Here is a 19,323-nt window from a genome sequence, read left to right as displayed (position 1 = left end):
AAGAATTTAGATTAAAATGATACATGAACAGTGGAGGCTTGAATGTGTGATGAGAGAAGAAAAGAAAGTAAAAAGGCTTTGAAAAGCCGCAGAATATTTGAACTGCAAACTTGTGAACTAACTTGATGGCGAATGATCTGTCGCCATGGCAACGGCATTTGACGACACCCCTTAATACGCTTAGATGCGTTGATGGCTGCATCGTTACCAAACATGTGAAGTTTTGGGCTGTTCGGAGTATTTTCACTGAAGTTTTTTTGAAAACCGTTTTTCAAGGCGAGCATTGTGTTGACATGGCAACGGCATTTTGAAGAAGTCTCAAATCTGTCTCGTAGATGTTTTCATGGCTAGTACACATGTGAAGTTTGAGCCCTTTTTAAATATTTTCATAGGAGTTATAGCGACATCATGTTTTATGGCGAGGGATGCGTTTCCATGGAAACGGCATATGGTGAGATCTCAGATTTGGCGGAGAGCTGTTGAGGCATGGACCGGTGATATACAAGTGAAGATTGGGGGACGATTGGACCGTGTCGATGGGACTTACAGCCACATCGTGTTTCATGGCGAGTGGTCCGTCGCCATGGCAACGGCATTTGATGACACCCCATACTACGCTTAGATGCGTTGATGGCTGCATCGTTACCAAACCTGTGAAGTTCTAGGCTGTTTGGAGTATTTTCACTGAAGTTATGAGAAAACCGTGTTTCAAGGCGAGCATCGTGTTGCCATGGCAACGGCATTTGAAGAAATCTCAAAAGTGTCCCGTAGATGTCTTCACGGCTGGACTGTTTGCACACTGCTATCTGAAATCTGCTGCTCTGAGCATGTCAGTTGGAGTGATGACATCATCGTGTTCCATTACACAGGTGTTTATAGTTGAGCTAACAAGCTCTGTAGAGATCAAAGGCTTCATTGTTCTGAATGAGAGATAAACCTCTTACATGTGAACGTTTTGTGGAAGAACCGTAACAAATATCTTTGAAATTTCAAAACGTGAAGCATGTCAAGGAAGTTGAGTATCTGAAGTGTAATTTTTGTGTAGTTTCGGGTTAATAATGTGGCCTTTTTGGCAGTTTAACTAAAGGTGTGCGGCTGCTACCGTGAGGAAATATCTGCCTGAAATTACAATGGGGTTTAATGGAGGAATGTTGAACGTTTTTGTCACTTCAAAAAGCATTTTGTTTAATTATTTTGCTTAATAAATCACACACTCTAGTTAATGTTAAAATGTGAAGAAAACCTCTAAAACAAGGTCTGAACAATGTTTAATATCTCTAAAAGTAAGAATCAGATGTAAAAGTTGTTTTACACGAACAATTTCAGAAAGATGTGTAACATTTTAAAGTTGGAATGAGGTGTCTGAGTGAAAGTATGAATGAACAGTTAGCAGTTGAATTGCATGAAGATTTGTTAAAGTCTGAAGATTTTCTCCATTGACTTCAATGTTAAAAATAGTGATGTATTATGGGATGTATCTCTAAAATTATGAAAGTTATGAATGAGAAAAGTAATAGCCATCGATTCCCGACCAAGCTGAACGTTTTGATGTTTGAACGGAGTTTCTGCGATGTTCAATGCGGGAGGAGAAGAGGGCCAAAATACCGGCGGAATAATAAACTTTTCGTCCGTAGAACAACAGTTAGTTGGAATGCTGTTAACAGCATTCCCACTAAATAAGTTAAAAGTATTTAGAGAGCCTAACATTGGAGGTCCTTCTGCCTTCGAGATGCAGGTCAGGGCTGAATCCCTCAACACGCTGACAGGTATTTAAAAAATGTCTTGTTGTTTTGGGATTCATTGGAAAACAATATTCTAATTTACTTTTGTCCTGAAAATATTTTGTGTCTAAGACTAAATGTTATATCTAATGTGATTTTGTGTTTATCTTGCCTGAACAATGTTAAAGATGTGTGCAGACTGAACTTCATACATGTTTGAAATATGTTATTAAATCAGGTTTAACATTGTTTTCATCAGCATTGTATAAAAATAAACAAACGTGTTTCTGTACAACAGCATTATTTTTATTCAATCACTTCCTTCACATGAGAATAGTTCCATTTACCCTAAACAAAAATGTGAAGCCAGAACACAGAGCTTCAGGGACGGTCTCAGCAGTGTGTCCTCTGAAGTCCTCAGGATTCTGATATTTCTTTTGTTGAAATATATACCAACATTTGATTAGTTTTAAAGCAAAATGTACTACTGTTGTGTGAATAAAGGTTTGTAGACAGCTGCCAACATGTTGGTAGCTTTGTTTGATCTGTTCGACTGTTTTGGATCATAGTTCCTTCTCTTTCCTGCCGCTTGGACCTGCACTGGGGCAGGAGTGTTGAGTTGGTAGCAAACACAAGAAATACAATATGCAAAAGATACATGAGTGATACATCTACCTTGGGGTCCCTCAGGGGTCTATTCTGGGCCCCCTGCTATTTACTATACATTTCTACTGCAAAGTAATGTGTATGTTTTAAAATGTGCTATTTAAATACGGAGCGTTATTATTATTATAAATGAAGAGCTTTTTTAAGCAACATTCTCTGGAAATACAAATGTATATCCAGCAAATGTAATTTTTCTTTCCAAAACAAACCTGCCATGTGACAGCACTTATCTGTTCTGAGAATGACATGAAGTTGTTTATGATGAAATAAAAAGATTGATGACATTTTGATGAAAATTACATGAACAAGGGATGTGAACAATTTAAAAACTGGAATGTAAAGTTATTTATTTTCCTACTGCAGCCCCAGCGCTCCCCACATACGGAGTAAAGACTTTTTAAAATTGCTGAAGCCAGACTGATGTAACACGGAGGATACGGTGACCTCTTGGACACAAAACTTGTTATAAAGCTTTTTACAGTCGAAAAAAACATTTCAAAAGTGCATAAATGTGATCAGCATGGACTGACATGAACATAATGTAACAGATTTTCTGCAGGATCAACGTGTGCTTGCTTTAGTTTGTTGTGTTTGTGCTTTGTAAAGTTTTAAACCCACTTATGTTCAAGAATATATCAAACTGTCAAGTAAAGTGGAAGGAAAGACATTTGCAATATACAGCTGTTGCTCACAGGGACTATCTTGACTGATAGTTAAAGTAACAATTCAACATTTTCTTCATCATGCAGAAGAGGGATATCAGTACAGAGAGGATTTAAAAAGGGGGGGAAAGAAATAGAAAGTAAAACATTTTAATGAAATATAATTATCTTGTTTAACTTTCGGAAACCAGCAGTGGCACTACATCAGCAAGACCACGTGGGGCAGCGCTTAACCAAACCAACCAATTTAAAAACAGCAGCCTTGAACTAGCTCCATCAGGAGAGAGGAAACACACCCTTCAAGTCCGTCTGATCGGCATGAAACACAGAAAGCTTTTAGTATTGGTCCTGGCGAACAATGAAGAAACTTTAATTACAGCTGACAAAAGCAACGTAATTCATTTGTGTTATAAGTTTTCTATTGAAACTTGATGCCAAAAAAGTCCTTAAAGTGCTCAAAAGCTCCGTGAAGCCATATAATGGATCTCTACTTTAAACTCTGCTTTTTTTAAAAGAGCACTTCACATTGTCAGACTAATGAACGTCAATAAGTGTGTATTTTATTACACATACAATTTGCCAAACCTAGCGCCTACATTGCCCAAAATGCACCTCAATCTGCTTTTAAATGTTTGGGAGATTGTGGTGTGATGAAGATGAAACTAATGATGATTCCAGAAATGTCCCCATCTCTTTAAATGATATATACAGTTTGTCCAGCTATTTTTGCAAACGGATGTTGTCTCCAGAGAGCCTGACAGAAATGAAAACAAGAGTGGAAGGCCGGCTTGTGCTTGTGGAATTCATTGAAGCCATTTTGACTTTCCTGATGTTTTAAGAGCGTCTGCTGTTTGTCCTGCTGTCTGTCAGTGTATTAGAGTGGCTGTGCTGTTAATGTGTAGGGTAAAGACCTTTAGCTTGTATGTAGGCGTTCTTCTAATGATGAGCAGGAAGCAGAACCGACAGGGAACATCCTGTAGTTTGCGGTCACAGCCAGCAAGAATAGAATTATAATGGAATTGTTGCTCGTCCTGTTAGATAAAGGAATACTTCACTGTTTTCAGCCTTATCTGTAGCTGGTTAATGGCTGCATTTATGATCAATATGTGGTGTAAAGTCATGATGCAGCTAACCACAGGGTGTGGTCGCAGATATGAAAAAAGTAAACCAGGGCTCCCATCCTCTACTCAGGGCACCAACCAAACCACAGGACAGGACGCTGGGACAAGCTAAAGTGCGCCTTTTAGCGAGGTGACCATGATGCTTTTGTTTTTAAACCAAAATCACAAGAATAAAAGTATAAGAATTAATCTACTCTACTTTAGTTCTCTGTTACATACTTCCAAGCCAAGAGTTAGCATATTATTAGCTAGCTCCATTGTTTTGTGAGGTTACATAAAGCATCGGATAGAAAACACCTCTTCCAATCTCAGAACCATTATTTCTGTAATGTTATCTGGTCTCTGGTTTACTTATTCCTTCAACAATCTTTAATCCTCTAATCTTTGTACTGCGTCTGCTGCTCAACAATTTCCCACAGGAATAAATAAAGTTCTATCTTATTAACATTATGCTTCTACAAAAAGTTACATTCATGGCTTGGCCAAAGATACACAAAATAAAATCAGTGGAGTATTCCTCTATTATAATACGAGTGTAATGGTTGATGGGTCTGTATATGTAAGTGTTCACAGCCACACACACAATCCAGTTCGGTGCCAGGAGCATCCCAGAGGCCCTGGCATAAGGTAAAGATGGATGGGGGGCGGGGAATCTCTATGGGAGTTCGTTAGCAGACTCCCCCTCCTGTTTCCACATCTGTACAGCGAGTCCAGTGCCTGCTCTACATGATGCTGCACTTCCCCTTCAACTTGTCGGCTCTTTTCTGTTTCCCTGAGCGCTTGCCGTCGATGCTCAGGCTCATGTCCCTCTTCTTCTCCAGGGACAGCAGCTCCTGGAACAGTTCCTTCACGTTGGAGTTTGTCTTGGCCGATGTCTCCATGAAGGCACACTTCCAGGCTGCAGCCTGAGCCTCGGCCACCTTCGTGTCCACCTCGCGCTGAGCTGTCTCATCGCTTTTGTTGCCCACAAGCATGATGGGAATGGATTCCACCGTACCTTTGATGGCAAGGACCTGGAGGGAAATGTCATCAAGTCAAGAGAACATTTCCAGAGAACCTTTCTGATGCAGCTTTACAGCTTTCACAGTTGGTAAAAAAAACTAAAGAAAAAGAATAAACATGTTTTACTACTGCCGAGCTGAGACTAATACATAATATTTACTCTGGACTGAATATCAATGCTAATCTGCACGCAGAAAATAAGACCAAGTTCAGACAGAAGATATTTGATATCTATTTATCCTTTTGACAACTCTGAGGTTCCTCTAAGATTTGCTCATAAGAAATAACAAAACTTGTATTAAATATAAAGTTAAGGTAAAAGTACCCTTAAAAGAGCCTACATTAACTAAATAAAGACTAACCTGTTGGTATATGGGTTTCAACTCCTCCAGTGATTGGCGGCTGGTGATGGAGAACACTAGGATGAAGGCGTGGCCCTTAGAGATAGAAAGTCGCTGCATGGCGGGAAACTGGTGACTTCCTGTTGTGTCAGTAATCTGCAGCGTACAGACGCTCTTGTCACAGCTGATCACCTGCAGAGAGAACAGCTTCTAATCAATATTCGTAAAAGTGTGTTATTACAAGAGTTGAAGTGACACCAGAGAGACCTACCTGTCTGTACGTGTCCTCCACAGTGGGGATGTAGGTGTCTCTGAAGGTGCCTTTGACAAACCGAAGGACCAGCGAGCTCTTCCCCACTCCACCGGCTCCAAACACCACCACCCGGTAATCGTTACTCTGCTCAGGCATTCTGGGAGTTAAGGTCCGCCTGCTGCTCTGGATATCTGACTTTATGCTGGAGAGGAGGGGAGAAGAGGAGAAGTTGGATTATGGCAGAAATCTGGAAATGTTAAATCACACATCATTCAGTACAGAATGATTACTGAAGGATTAGCTCTTTGTATAAATATCATGTATGAATTTACGTTAATTAAGATTCTAGTTTATCACCATTTGTGGCAAATTAAGCAAATAAAATGAAAAATAATAGAAAAGTTGAAATCAGGTAATATTCTCAAAGCAGGGTTAAAAGGGAAAGCGAGAGGAGCATAAGCTTCTGATCACACTGTTGTGTCACACAGAGACACAACACAGAGTGAGGCAGGAACAGACAAACCATTTGAATGAAATTAGTCTAAGTGCCATCAACAGTAACTGGTCAATGAGAAACACTCTGCTGTATTCTGGGAGAGTCCTTCAGCTGGACACACAACCTGCTTCAAGTGCAGATCATCCCATCATAATAATCCACTGTTAGCACGCCCAGCAAACTATTTGTTTTAGCGATTATTAAAGGTTTAGAGAAATGCGCTACTGGAACCAGACATTTGTGGACAAGGGCAGAGGCGATAAGACATAACGGGATGTGGGACCAATGGATACCTGGAGCCCCCTTCGTCATGAGAGAGAGTTTGCTCTGAAATTAAGATGTGAGACCATTACTGAGACCACCAGGCTGATACACAGCGGCAGTGATCCTAGAGATGTGGGCAACAAATTGAAGCACATAGGCCATAAAGAGCAGTACCCTCCAGATATATCTGTAAGCTATCATCCTGTGCCACAGATTCAGGCTGATGGTAACCCACTAACCACACATTGTTGTGCTGGACAGTTGGCAGCTCTGATAGACATAGCAATCCGAAGCAAAAGGCCCAAAAGGTATCGTAAATACAAAGGGCTTAGAGAGGAGCTAGAGAAGATGTGGAAGGTAAAGCAGCATTGGTTCTGTGGTGGTCTGAGCACTGCAGTACCCCCAAACTGGGAAAGTTGTTCCAGAAAATCCCAGGAACAACATTCAAGATCTCAGTCCCAAAGAGCGCAGTCCTAGGAACAACTAAGATACTGAACCCTCAGAAGAGTGCAGTCCTAGGAACAGCTAAGATACTGAACCCTCAGAGGAGCGCAGTCCTAGGAACAGCTAAGATACTGAACCCTCAGAAGAGCTCAGTCCTAGGAACAGCTAAGATACTGAACCCTCAGAAGAGTCAGTCCTAGGAACAGCTAAGATACTGAACCCTCAGAGGAGCTCAGTCCTAGGAACAGCTAAGATACTGAACCCTCAGAAGAGCTCAGTCCTAGGAACAGCTAAGATACTGAACCCTCAGAAGAGCTCAGTCCTATGAACAGCTAAGATACTGAACCCTCAGTAGAGCGCAGTCCTAGGACCTGAGCCTGAAGGAGAACAACAGAGCACCCAGGATGGGCATTTATTTGAACATACATAAAAAAATGTAGAACTGTTGGCAGTAGAGCTGAATGATTTAAGGAAAATATATAACAGCAGTATTCAGTGCCAATATTGCCTATTGATTTACTGGTGTTGCTTATAAATTAAAACAAGGTCCCCAGATAATGCTGGTCTTCATTTCCTCAAAAAAACAGCAAGGTTTTGTCAAGCATGAACCCAATGACTTTTTAGTTGTATTTCAGATTTTATAGCTTTCTTGGTCATTGTTAATGTAATTATATCTGCAATTATTTTGGTGCTTTTTTTAAACTGCAATTTTGATAACAGAATAATAAACAATCGATCCTAGGTTGACATAGTATATTGTGTAGGTAATTCATTGTAAATGGGTTAAAACATGTACAAACTCTGATGGAGAATATCAATACTGTGTACATTGTGTTAGTCTTCTTCTTCTTTCTTCTCCCCCTCATCTTGTGCCTTTCTTCCTCCTATTCCTCATCTTTTTTCTTCTGTGTTTTTTACTCTTCTGAATCCTCCTGTTTCTTCTACTTCTCATTCTCTTCATCTTCCTTCTCCCCTTATCTTCTTCTTCTTCTTTTACTGTTTCTTCTGCTACTGTTAATCCTCTTCATCTTTCTCCTCCCCATTTCTTTTTTCTTCCTCCATCTTAGCTGTTTTAGGTGGCTTGTTTGTTGACAATCATAGGTCAATTATTAAAATCGAACCAGCTAGCTTCTGAGCTGCTATCTAAAGTTGCTTTGATACTATCCTTTTATCCTGTGTCATGCTATCAAAATGTCCTGACTGACATTATGCTGTGGCTGCAGGGACGGGCGTCTCCAGGAGAGGGACCAGATCCTGGTGATTAACGGCAGTCCTCTGGAGCCGGGGATCAGTCACCAGCAGGCCCTCGCCCTCCTGCAGCAGCCTGGAGAGACGGTGGAGCTGGTGGTGGCCAGGGACCGCCCACTCAACGCAGCATCATCACAACCATCTGCTTTCCATACGGTAAGTGTGAGGGAAACTTCTGAAGCAATGTAGACGAGACTCAGATGCTCCTTTCACACCAACGCGTTTTCAGCTCCGGCTCGGAAAATTTAGATACATAAAATAAAGTGTAGCAGCAGCTTGCGTTTCTCTTTGTTAACCGTTTCACATCATGACTTAACAGTTTCAGACGATTATAGAACATATCAGTCTTTACCAGTGCTTGAATTGGAATAAAAAAGGTGCCAGTACTCTAAATCAGCAACAAGTATTTGGCACAAAGTCATAGTATATCCTATAATGCTGGTGGGTTTGTCTCTTTACTGTATATTTTAGAAAGGCTCACTGTACTTAAACAAAATGACTCAGGGTGCATCTGAGATTAGAGAGGGTGCAGTGGTAAAAAATAGATATTTTTATAAGTGGGGAGTGGACCTGACACCCTCTAGTCTAGGGGGGTCCGGGGGCATGCTCCCCCGGGAACATTTTTTTTTAAATATTAAAGTTAGATGCATCAATCTGGTGCACTTTGAGAGCAAAATGAAGAGATATATGGATACCTCTCAACNGGGGTCCGGGGCTAGTGCCGTCCCCCGGGGACTACATTTTTTTTTAAATATTAAAGTTAGATGCATCAATCTGGTGCACTTTGAGAGCAAAATGAAGAGATATATGGATACCTCTCAACATCCATAATGAAACAACTGTAAACAGATTTACTTTTTCTTTATGGATATAAAAGAAAGTGAAGCTTGACTCCTACTGGCTGGTTAAATGACTCCTCGTCCCTGAGGCCACTACAATTTTTTTGTGCCATTTTGCTGGATTTATTTGTCAATAGCGTTGCTGCACAAAGTGATAGCCCTCTAGTTTAAATCTACTACCCAAAAAGAAACATATGGAGATGGGTTACTATTTAAAAAAAATTGCAAATCTATTTGGGAACTGTGGGGCTGGGCCTCAAATCCTATAGGGGGGTCCGGGGGCATGCTCCCCCGGTAAGATTTTTTTTAAATGTTGGACTTAAATGCATCAATCTGGTGCATTTTGAGGGGGAAATAAAGAGACTACACCCATATGAAACAAAAATGTATACATTTAAATAATCATAAAATCATAAGTACATGGCCATAACCAATAACATACAATATCCAATATGAAAAAACATTGAAACTTGTTTATTTATTTGTTTTTGGTTCATTTATAGTTGTGAGTGTGTCTGGGCTCCTGAATCGGCCTCTCCTGTCTCCCTCCTCTCCCCCCTGCTCCTCTTTGAGGCAACAGCAAAGACTAGTTTTAGCTCTCAACAAGTTTATCTTACCTTTTTTCACCTAGTTAACATTTTGTTTGTATTATTCATGCATATTTTACTAATCACTACCCCCTCAAATGGAANAGGTGCCATCAACCAGTAACTGGTCAATGAGAAACACTCTGCTGGGTATTTCTGGGAGAGTTCCTTCAGGCTGGAGCACCACAACCTGCTTTCAAGGCAGATCACTCCCATCATAATAATCCACGTTAGCCCACCGCCCAGCAAACTATTTTGTTTAGCGATTATTAAAGGTTAGAGAAAGCGTGCTACTGGAACCAGACCATTTGTGGACAAGGGCAGAGGCGATAAGACATAACGGGGATGTGGACCAATGGATACTGGTAGCCCCCTCGTCTATAGAGAGAGTTTGCTCTGAAATTAAGATGGAGACCATTACTGAGACCACCAGGCTGATACACAGCGGCACGTGATCCTAGAGATTGTGGGCCAACAAATTGAACAGCACATAGGCCATAAAGAGCATACCCTCCAGATTATATCTGTAAGCTGATCATCCGTGTGCCACAGATCAGGCTGAGGGTAAAGCCCACTAACCACACATTGTCATGTGCTGGACAGTTGCAGCTCTGAGTAGACATAGCAATCCGAAGGCAAAGGGCCCAAATTGGTATCGTAAATACAAAGCTTAGAGAGAGCTAGAGAAGAGTGTGGAAGGTAAAGGCCGCATTTGGTTCTGTGGTGGTCTGAGCACTTGCAGTACCATGGCCGCCCCCCAAACTGGGAAAGTTTTTCCCATGAAAAATCCCAGGAGACAAGCATTTCAAGATCTCAGTCCCAAAGAGCGCAGTCCTAGGAACAACTTAAAGATACTGAACCCTCACGAAGAGGTGCAGTCCTAGGAACAGCTAAGATACTGAACCCCAGAGGAGTTGCAGTTCACTAGGAACAGCTAAGATACTGAACCACTCAGAGAGTTGGCGAGTCTAGGAACAGCTAAGAGTACTGAACCCTTCAGAGGAGCGCATTACCCCCCATATGGAAAGGCTAGGATACTGAACCCTCAGAAAGAAGGGAGGCTTCATCCTAGGAACAGCTAGATAATGAACCCTCAGAGGAGCTCGGCGCGCAGTCCTATGGGAACAGCTAAGATTCTGAATCCTCAGAGGAGCTCAGTCCTAGGAACAGCTAAGATTACTTTGAACCCCTCAGAGGAGGCTCAGTCCTAGGAGCAGCGGAAGGGGATAACTGAAACCTCAGGAGCGTGCAGTCCTAGGAACAGCTAAGATACTGACCCTCAGAGGAGCGCAGACCTAGAACGGTTAGGATACTGACACCCTCAGAAGAGGCTCAGTTCCGTAGGAACAGCTAAGATACTGAACCCTCAGAAGAGTGCAGTCCTAGGAACAGCTAAGATACTGAACCCTCAGAAGAGTGCAGTCCTAGGAACAGCTAAGATACTGAACCCTCAGGCTCCAGGCCTCTGATGGAGGACCTGAGCCTGAAGGATAAGAACAGAGCACCCAGGATGGAGAGCATTGGGAATAATATATATATTTATATATTAATAATTAGTCTGCCTTCAAAGACACATTTCACAATACATGTACTTCTGATACTTCATCTCTTGATTTATCCAATCGTATGTGATCTGGGATGCTAACCCTGTTAATTGTATAAACACTGCACTTGACTACTCATATATTTATAGGTGCTTTGTTATATATTCTTTATTCATTTACAGTTCAGTTAAGCAGTTTAGTTCAGGTTAGCTTTATTTTAAAACACATTGGTAAATGTATTGACTTTTTGGTTACAGAACGCTTAACCCTGGTTAAGAAAGTACTTTCCTCACTTTACTTAACTTCCTATAAACTACTAGATTGCCTACAACTTTAAAATAAATTATATTATATATTCAGCTCAAACAGATGACAAATAATATGTGAATAAGAATGATAGGACGAATGCATATGATCATTTGTGTGTCTCCTATCTAACAGACAGTGAGAGATGAATCCTCCAGTGACATTTCAATGTTCAGTGACTGAAACACGTGAGGCAGCCTCGTCCTCTCCGAGCCCTCAGTGTATTCATAGATGACGTGAGGAACGAGAAGGAATTTAAAAAATGGAGCTAAGGCCTTGGGGAGTTACCCAGCAAGCCGAGCAGTATTCCCGACAGAATGACTAACGAGCATTGATTAGAGCTTTGCATCTCATTGAAGAGGAGCGCTGATAACAACCAAAACACTACAGAGGAGAGAAAGCACTACGCAGGAGTCCGTTCCTCCTGTGTCTCAAGTTTTCTGTGTTTAATGCTACAGCAAACTTCATTTCTCTGCAATAAATATCCCATCTACCCTTTTATTAATCTCACTGAGTTGACAGCCTCCTGCTACTCACAGATCCAGACTGTGGTTACGTCTGTGGAACAGGAGATACTATCACACCATCATGCTCTTCCTCCCACTGCTTCCTGCTGTATGAGCCAAGCTCTCAGTGTACAACCTCTACATAGCATCAGAGTACAAGAGTTCAAACTCAGCTCATCAAATTCACTTTTTACATTTAATAGTAAAAAGCATTTTGAAATGTATTCAGTGTATAATGTCTACACCTGCTTTTAATCTCCTTCAATATTTTAAATTGCTATCTTGCAGGGCTCTGTTTGTTCTCTTTGGCACCACCTTTGTCACTAAATGGTAATTCCAGGTTTGCTTTGCACTTCCCAGAAAGTCAAACATCGTTACCAATAGTAAGTGGGCTCCTGGGACTTGCTATCACTTTTTTCTTTTATTCAGCAAAACCAAACATTGGCTGGGCTTACAGAGTTTGGTAAAAAAAGGTCCCTTGACACACAAGTGAGCTGAAGGGCGATTCTGTTGCATTAGCTTCGCCTGTTGCGTCTGTGGTGGAACAACAACTGGGTGATGGAAAATACCCGACTAGATTTTCATTTAGTGTTCCAGAGGGATATTTGTTTTCACAGCTGGTACATGACAGACCATTAGCTGTAGGCCGCTTGTCTCCAGACAGCCTGCTCGTATTACTGCAAATCCAATGGCTTTCATGAATGGGCCTTATAGGCTTAATCTCTATTGTGTTACCTCATTCAGTGATATGTAGGACTTAAAATAATTTTTTTTAAGTTCAAATATTAGTTTAAGCCTTCTGTAAGATTAAAACCTGAGAAATAAAATGGCTATTATACACCTCATTCATGTGAGCCTTGAGCCCCCCCCCCCACCAACGTCAGTGCTCCTTATCTCAAACACAAGTTAAGACCAGTGACTGATCAGCAGCTTGTAAGTAAGTAAGTAAGTAAGTAAGTAAGTCAGTCAGTCAGTCAGTCAGTCAGTCAGTCAGTCAGTCAGTCAGTCAGTCAGTCAGTCAGTCAGTCAGTCAGTCAGTCAGTCAATCAATCAAACACACACACACACACACACACACACACACACACACACACACACACACACACACACACACACACACACACACACACACACACACACACACACACACACACACGATAGCATCCATTGTGTTACTGAATGTAACCATGGGAGCATCTGAATGTACTGTGTGTGGGTGTGTGTGTGAGTTGTCTGGTTGCCTTGGCGACATTGCTCGAAACAGAGGAAAGGAGAGACAGACAGCAGAGATTTATACACATGCAGACAAGTGCAAACATGTCATCATCGGCACGGCAGTTGTCATGGTTACCCGCCTTCCCACATCTTATTACGTCACTTCCTGTGCGGAGGCGGGCGGCAGGGAAAACACCACCAACTGAGCCAGCAGCGTCACAGCTACAGAAATGAACATCTGTAGATCTGATGATCTGCAGCCACAGTCAGGCATTTAGGATCATTAGAAACTACAAACTGAGCTGAGGGATGGATGAAAAACTGAGTTTCATCTGAGTCCCAGTGCCAAAAGGAGTTCAACCATGCTGGATCATTTACAAATGTAAAAGCACGTTAAAACACTTTACCCACAAAATATAAGGTGAATGTAAAACGAATACCTGTCTAAATACTGTCTGAATACTACACTACCCATAATACTCGGCTGCTTTGTAAAAGTGTTGTAAAAAAGGTTTTGTAAAACACAACAAATATTGTGCTTTTTTTTGCTGTAAGCAACACAATTCATTGAATGTTTGTTTATCTGTGAAATGCATCCTAGTTTACTTCTCTTTCTTATTGAGACCAAATACTAAAATAACAAGCACCTCTGATCAAATACACCTGAGACTAAAACAGTAATGAGCCCAGGACAGAACCGTGTTGTACTCCGTATAAAAACATCAGTGCAGACAGAGCACAGGACCATAATGCACTGCACAAAGTTCAGAATGATGGTGGGTTATCACTCATTCACTAAAATCAGTTCTTACGTCACATTTCTTACGCATTTAGAAGGTCATACATAACGTGTAATGGTATGACACAAAACTATTAGTGTTTTAATAGCAGACCGTTAGCATGTTAGTCAAATGATATGCTAGCTACAGGAAATAATAAACAACTGCTGTATTATCACCACTAACTGGAAAATGGAAACTTCACAACATCGGACTAAAATCAAAAGAAGTATCTCACACACACACACACACACACACACACACACACACACACACACACACACACACACACACACACACACACACACAGAATCCCTGCTGCAGTTTCACAACGTCACTGTGACTCCTAACATTTCCACATTTAATAATCTCTATTTTATTTTTGAACAATCTGCTACAGCTTCAATACTCCAAAAAACAATGTAATGCTGAAGCACCCCCCAGGATTGCCAAAGCACCCCCAATAAATATGTTTTTTTTTTTTATTAAATTAGAAAAATTATTGATTACATCAATGCAAATGTGAAACAAATAAATGTTTGACCAAAAACATAAGCCAACACACAGGGACGATTAGGCAATGGCCAGCAGAACATTTCGATTTTTGACCTACCCATAGCTAAATACTTTGCTGACACTTGCAGCTGACTTCCTGTTAAGCCTGGAGCGCCCAAATTATTGCCTTAACAGACAATGACAAATGGATCTTTTTTTTAGTCCTTAAACGTCCCGTGTGGACCACTCATCAAAAGCCACCTGAAAGCGAGAGGGATTCTGCCACATAATGGCCTCGCTGAAGCACAAGCTAGCTTACTTCTGGCTCTCTTGTGTTTCATTCAAGCTCTGCCTCTGTATGTGTGTGTGTGTGTGTCACGAGCCATTTTGTTGTTGCGTGCGCAAGCCAGCGCGGTGGGGCTCTACCGCGAGATCGTTGTGGTTAGCATTGGTGCCTAGCTAGGCCAGCTAAACGCGTATAATGAGCTTTTTCGACAAACAAGGTGTAGGGAGAACTCTCTCCTGTCAGGACTGAGAGTCTCAGATAACCTCAGCCTCAGGTGAAAGTAAAGCGACTCTCAGTGTTCTAGATTAGTTTAACTTTTTGTCCTAGTTATCTCAGTGGGTCTCAAACGGTTTGTTTAAAGGGGCTGTGATTTAGCTAAAATTCTATAAGAAATAGTCACCACCCTTCCCCTATCTGTTTTACAGTTCTGTTTCATATGTATGCCTTGAGAGATGCGCTATCATAGATCTCTTCATTTTTGCTCTCAAAGTGACACAAGTGATGCTTTTACTTCAAATATTTAAAAAAAAAATCTTCCCAGGGGGAGCATGGCCCCGGACCCCACTAGAGGAGGCTGAGGACCACCGTCCACTGCTAAAAAATAGCCACTTTACCCTGGCTATACACCTATATGCCGTTGAGCTGAATACCGAGCCTTCATTGTAACAGTCGCGGGAGGGTTACACTGCCGTGTGCGTGTGGGGTGTGTTGCAGAAAAAGGCAACTGTAGCGCACTGAGCATGCATTAATGCGAAACCCTTAACGTTTGGCAGCACCCCTATGAAACGTCAGCTACTCCCACGCCACCCCCTAGAGAAAATCTCTGGCGCCGCCACGGAAGGCTGGAGTACATTCCTTTTGTTTGGATCAGATTACTGATTTAATTCTGCATACTCTTGTTGTAAAAACATTAATTTAGGAGTAGGGGCCCATGCCATGCTAGATTCTAGAATATTTCTGTGCTGATTCATAAACCCTGAGATATTTGACAGCAGTAACAGATTGTCGTGTTCTCTTCGATCGACGAACATACTTATACAACACACACACACACCACACACACACCCACACCAGCTGACCTGCTGCTTTTGTCTCGCTCAGGTCAGCCTGCAGTCTCATTATACTCCTCACATCATGTAAAATCAGGCTGACTCCCATCACATTTAGGATCAGGAACGGCTTGGCGCACAGCGTTGCACGCGCATTGCTGCTAGTTTGTTTCACACCGCACACAGTTTATCGAAATGAGAGCACCACAGCACCGCAGGCCGGTGCTGAGATCGACCGAGTAAGAGTGCTCGGTCCGCCGGGCGTGTGGCGTGAGATGCGCGGACCACCGTGGTTCTCAGGGGGCCGGTCTCTCGTCTCAGTGTGCGGTGCTTCTCTACTCTAGTGAGCATCGCTGAACCCTCGCTCTCTGACTCATAGCATCATCATCATCATCATCATCATCATCAGACCTGCCTTCTGATCAGCCACACATCGCGTCCTCCTCTTCCTCCTCCTCCTCCCTCCATCACCTCCTTCATCCGCTCCTCCGGCCAAAACAGGAAAAAAGCCTAACCTCTGGGGGTTATCCTCTTGCTTTTCAGAATAAGGTAGATTACAATCCTACAGGCCTCAGACAGACATAAAAAAAAAAAAAAAAAATAAAAATATACACGAAATTCGACACACAACTCAAACAAGCAGTCAATTATATAAATCCACGGACAGAAACAGACCTGGAGTGTAATAGTCAGCCAATGTAATAATGTTTTACTTTAATAATTATTATATGGAAAATTCTATGATTATTACTTTTATTCTGAAGATGTAATTGCAAAGCGGAAGCTTTTCCATCGTGTTACCACTGAATATCATCGTCCTCTTCCAAAGTAAAATACATTTTCCTCCACACCTCCACCAGCGTCACACGCGACACGTCATTCTCCCGAGAGGAGAGCTGCAGTCAGACACTCGTTATACAACCTGGGTTCGATCACATTATAAATGACAATGATCAGATAAATATATTTGAATTACTAAAAAGTGTTGATTTTTAGAAGTACAGGGCTAAATTGAATATGCAACAAAGGAAAAATATGTTTGTGACTATATTTGTAGATTTGATAATCAGATCATAATAAAGAATGCATTTTAAATATGTCAAGATCATAACCAAAGCATTGTCGTCAATTTTGAAACCAAATTTCATTCCTGACAAGTGCAACAAACAAGAAAAGCACGTAAAAAGGCGTATGTGATGTTTATTTAATTCATGTTATTTCTGCAATATTGTATGTTGCATTTTAAGGTTGTGCCCTCATTTCCTTGTTTATACTGTTTACTCCATTTACTGCCTAATGGATCGATATTTTTAGAGTGTCGTCAGATGTGTGGTCGGCTATACTGTAGAACCCCTAACGTAAAATGACGGATTTGGAAGATACCATGCGTTGTCATTAGATAATCTGTTGATGTTATGTAATGTTACATTGGAGGATCTGATAGCAGTGGAGTGCATCCCATAACCGGGGGCAGCGGTAGAATAGACTGGAAGCTTGTGTTGCTCCATACTTTGGATGATGATTGGAGATGCTTGTAAATCTGGACAAGAATGAAGCGGGAATAAAATCACGAAACTGACCCCAGAGCTGGTGTCTCCTCTGGTTGGGGGGGATGTTTAGTATTGCAAAAGAACAGCAATTTGTATTTACGTTTTTTACAATAGGCAGCGGCCAACCCAAACAAACATTGGTGCCTCTTTGATATAATTTAAATATGTATATATACGATTTCATATCGTTTTATGCTACATAAAAGTTATCTTATTCTGATACTCTTCACTCCTACGGCCCGTCCATCACGACAGCATGAAAAAAAATCTTTCAAAGCTTCTTTTACGATTCCAGGCTCTTAGTATGTAGGACCCAAAAATGCAGCACCGGGGTCAGGTAAAGTATTGTGAGATACTTATTCTTTCCAATGATTTAGCAAAAAATGAACAAAAAGGTCATCACAAAACTCCAGTCGAGATGACAAAAAAACCGAGGGACAAAAAATGCGCGCGCGCGGCGCGGTGAGGAATCAAAACCAAAGAGTTCCAAGGAGCATAGAGAGGAACAATAGACAAGACAACTGCGCGCACTGAACACTGGGGAGACAGGGAATTTAAAACACAGAAGGCTAAAGAGGCCACAGGGTGGGAACATCCGAGCGGGCGGGGGGCTGAACACTGATGGCAAGCGCGGCAGACACACGAGGAGTGAACAGAGTGAAAACAATCAGGGAATTAGAACCAACCAGCAGGAAAACTAAACGAGACATTGAGACGAACACAGGAAAAGCTACCAGACAATAAACCCATGAGAAAAAAAGGAAACATGACAGCCAAACACCCAAATCCTAGACAGACAACACTATAAACCCAACGTGACGAGAACCCACCCCCTAAGGGCGCGATCCACAAGCGTCCCAAAACAAAAGTCCAGACAACAAGGAAAGGTGGGCTCACGAGGGCAGGTCGGAGGACGGTCTCAGGGCAAGCAGAAAGAAAGTTCAGAAAAGGAAACGTACATCTGCTTCTCGGCAATCGCGGAACAAAGAAAACAACTGCGAGGGCGCAGAAGCAGAGTTCTAAAAGGAGGCAAACCATCCGATAAACAAGCTCGACGGCACCCAGGGGCAAGGCAAAGAGTTCGAGGAGGCGAGAAACCACAGCTCCTTCAGAAGGGACCTCGCCAGAAGAGACAAGGTTGAAAACCGGCGAAACGAGCCCAGGAAAATGGAGACGCAAGAAAAGCATGATGCTCAAGATATCTCGCACGGCTCAACAGAGCGACACCGGAGTTGGCAGGACCCCGGCAAATACACAGAGTAAGAATGTACCGAAGGCCTCAACGAAAACAGGACATGGGGTAGGCCAGGAAGACCAAAGAAAAAGAAAAGAAAAACAACGTCCGAAGAGTAGTGGGCAACAGGCCGACAAACAAAAAAAAAAAAAAAAAGGGACAAAACCCAACAACGGGATAGGACACAAAGGGGACCAGGCAGGAAACCCCGGACAAAGGAACGCCGATCAGGACGCGGCGAACCTACCAATGGACACACAGACATAGGCTGGCAGGAACCCCCGGCAGAAGAAGTGAAGTCGGCAAGGGACCTCCAAAACGGACCACAGGACATAGGGCTGGCAAAAGACCACCAAGGCAGAAGAGTACTCAGGCGGGCACCATCTCCAGTGCACAGGACATAAGGCTAGGCAGGACCCACCGGCAGAAGCAGAAAGAGTAGTCGGCAGGGAACAAACTCCAACAGGCACAAGAGGACATAGAGGTATGGCAGGACCCGGCAGAACGAAACCTCACAGGCAAAAAAGGCGGCCTCCACATGGCACAGGGGACATAGGGATTGCAGGACCCCCGGCAAAACGAGTAGTACAGATCGGAATGGCCAATCCAACGGCACCAAAGAATAAGGTTAGACAGGAAACCAACCACAGCGGACCCTCCAACAAAGCACAAGAAATGTTAGGGACATTGAGTGGGAGACATCGTAGAAGCAGAA

General features: G+C 42.3%; 2 protein-coding genes across 3 annotated transcripts in view; one reads left to right on the top strand and one right to left on the bottom strand.

The window, feature by feature from the left end:
• Positions 1 to 2,005: 2,005 nt before the first annotated feature.
• LOC104954941 (GTP-binding protein Di-Ras1) overlaps positions 2,006 to 19,323 on the bottom strand; it is a 32,108-nt gene continuing 14,790 nt past the window's right edge. For both annotated transcript variants that reach the window (XM_010782152.1, XM_010782153.1), the window contains exons 2-4: positions 5,785 to 5,968; positions 5,535 to 5,705; positions 2,006 to 5,183 (exon numbers count right to left, since the gene is read on the bottom strand). In XM_010782152.1, coding sequence (XP_010780454.1) covers positions 4,893 to 5,183; positions 5,535 to 5,705; positions 5,785 to 5,922 — 600 coding nt within the window. In that variant the 5' untranslated portion in view covers positions 5,923 to 5,968 and the 3' untranslated portion in view covers positions 2,006 to 4,892. The remainder of the gene's footprint in view (positions 5,184 to 5,534; positions 5,706 to 5,784; positions 5,969 to 19,323) is intronic.
• LOC104954942 (inaD-like protein) overlaps positions 6,548 to 19,323 on the top strand; it is a gene marked incomplete at its 3' end in the record, with an annotated part of 20,186 nt that continues 7,410 nt past the window's right edge. The window contains exons 1-2 of the mRNA XM_010782154.1: positions 6,548 to 6,834; positions 8,194 to 8,374. Coding sequence (XP_010780456.1) covers positions 6,548 to 6,834; positions 8,194 to 8,374 — 468 coding nt within the window. The remainder of the gene's footprint in view (positions 6,835 to 8,193; positions 8,375 to 19,323) is intronic.

Source organism: Notothenia coriiceps, unplaced genomic scaffold (genome assembly GCF_000735185.1).
Source record: "Notothenia coriiceps isolate Sejong01 unplaced genomic scaffold, NC01 NC01_scaffold00024251, whole genome shotgun sequence".
NCBI lineage: Eukaryota > Metazoa > Chordata > Actinopteri > Perciformes > Nototheniidae > Notothenia > Notothenia coriiceps.
The sequence above is the reverse complement of the archived record's forward strand: the minus strand, read 5'-3'. Positions and strand labels throughout refer to the sequence as shown.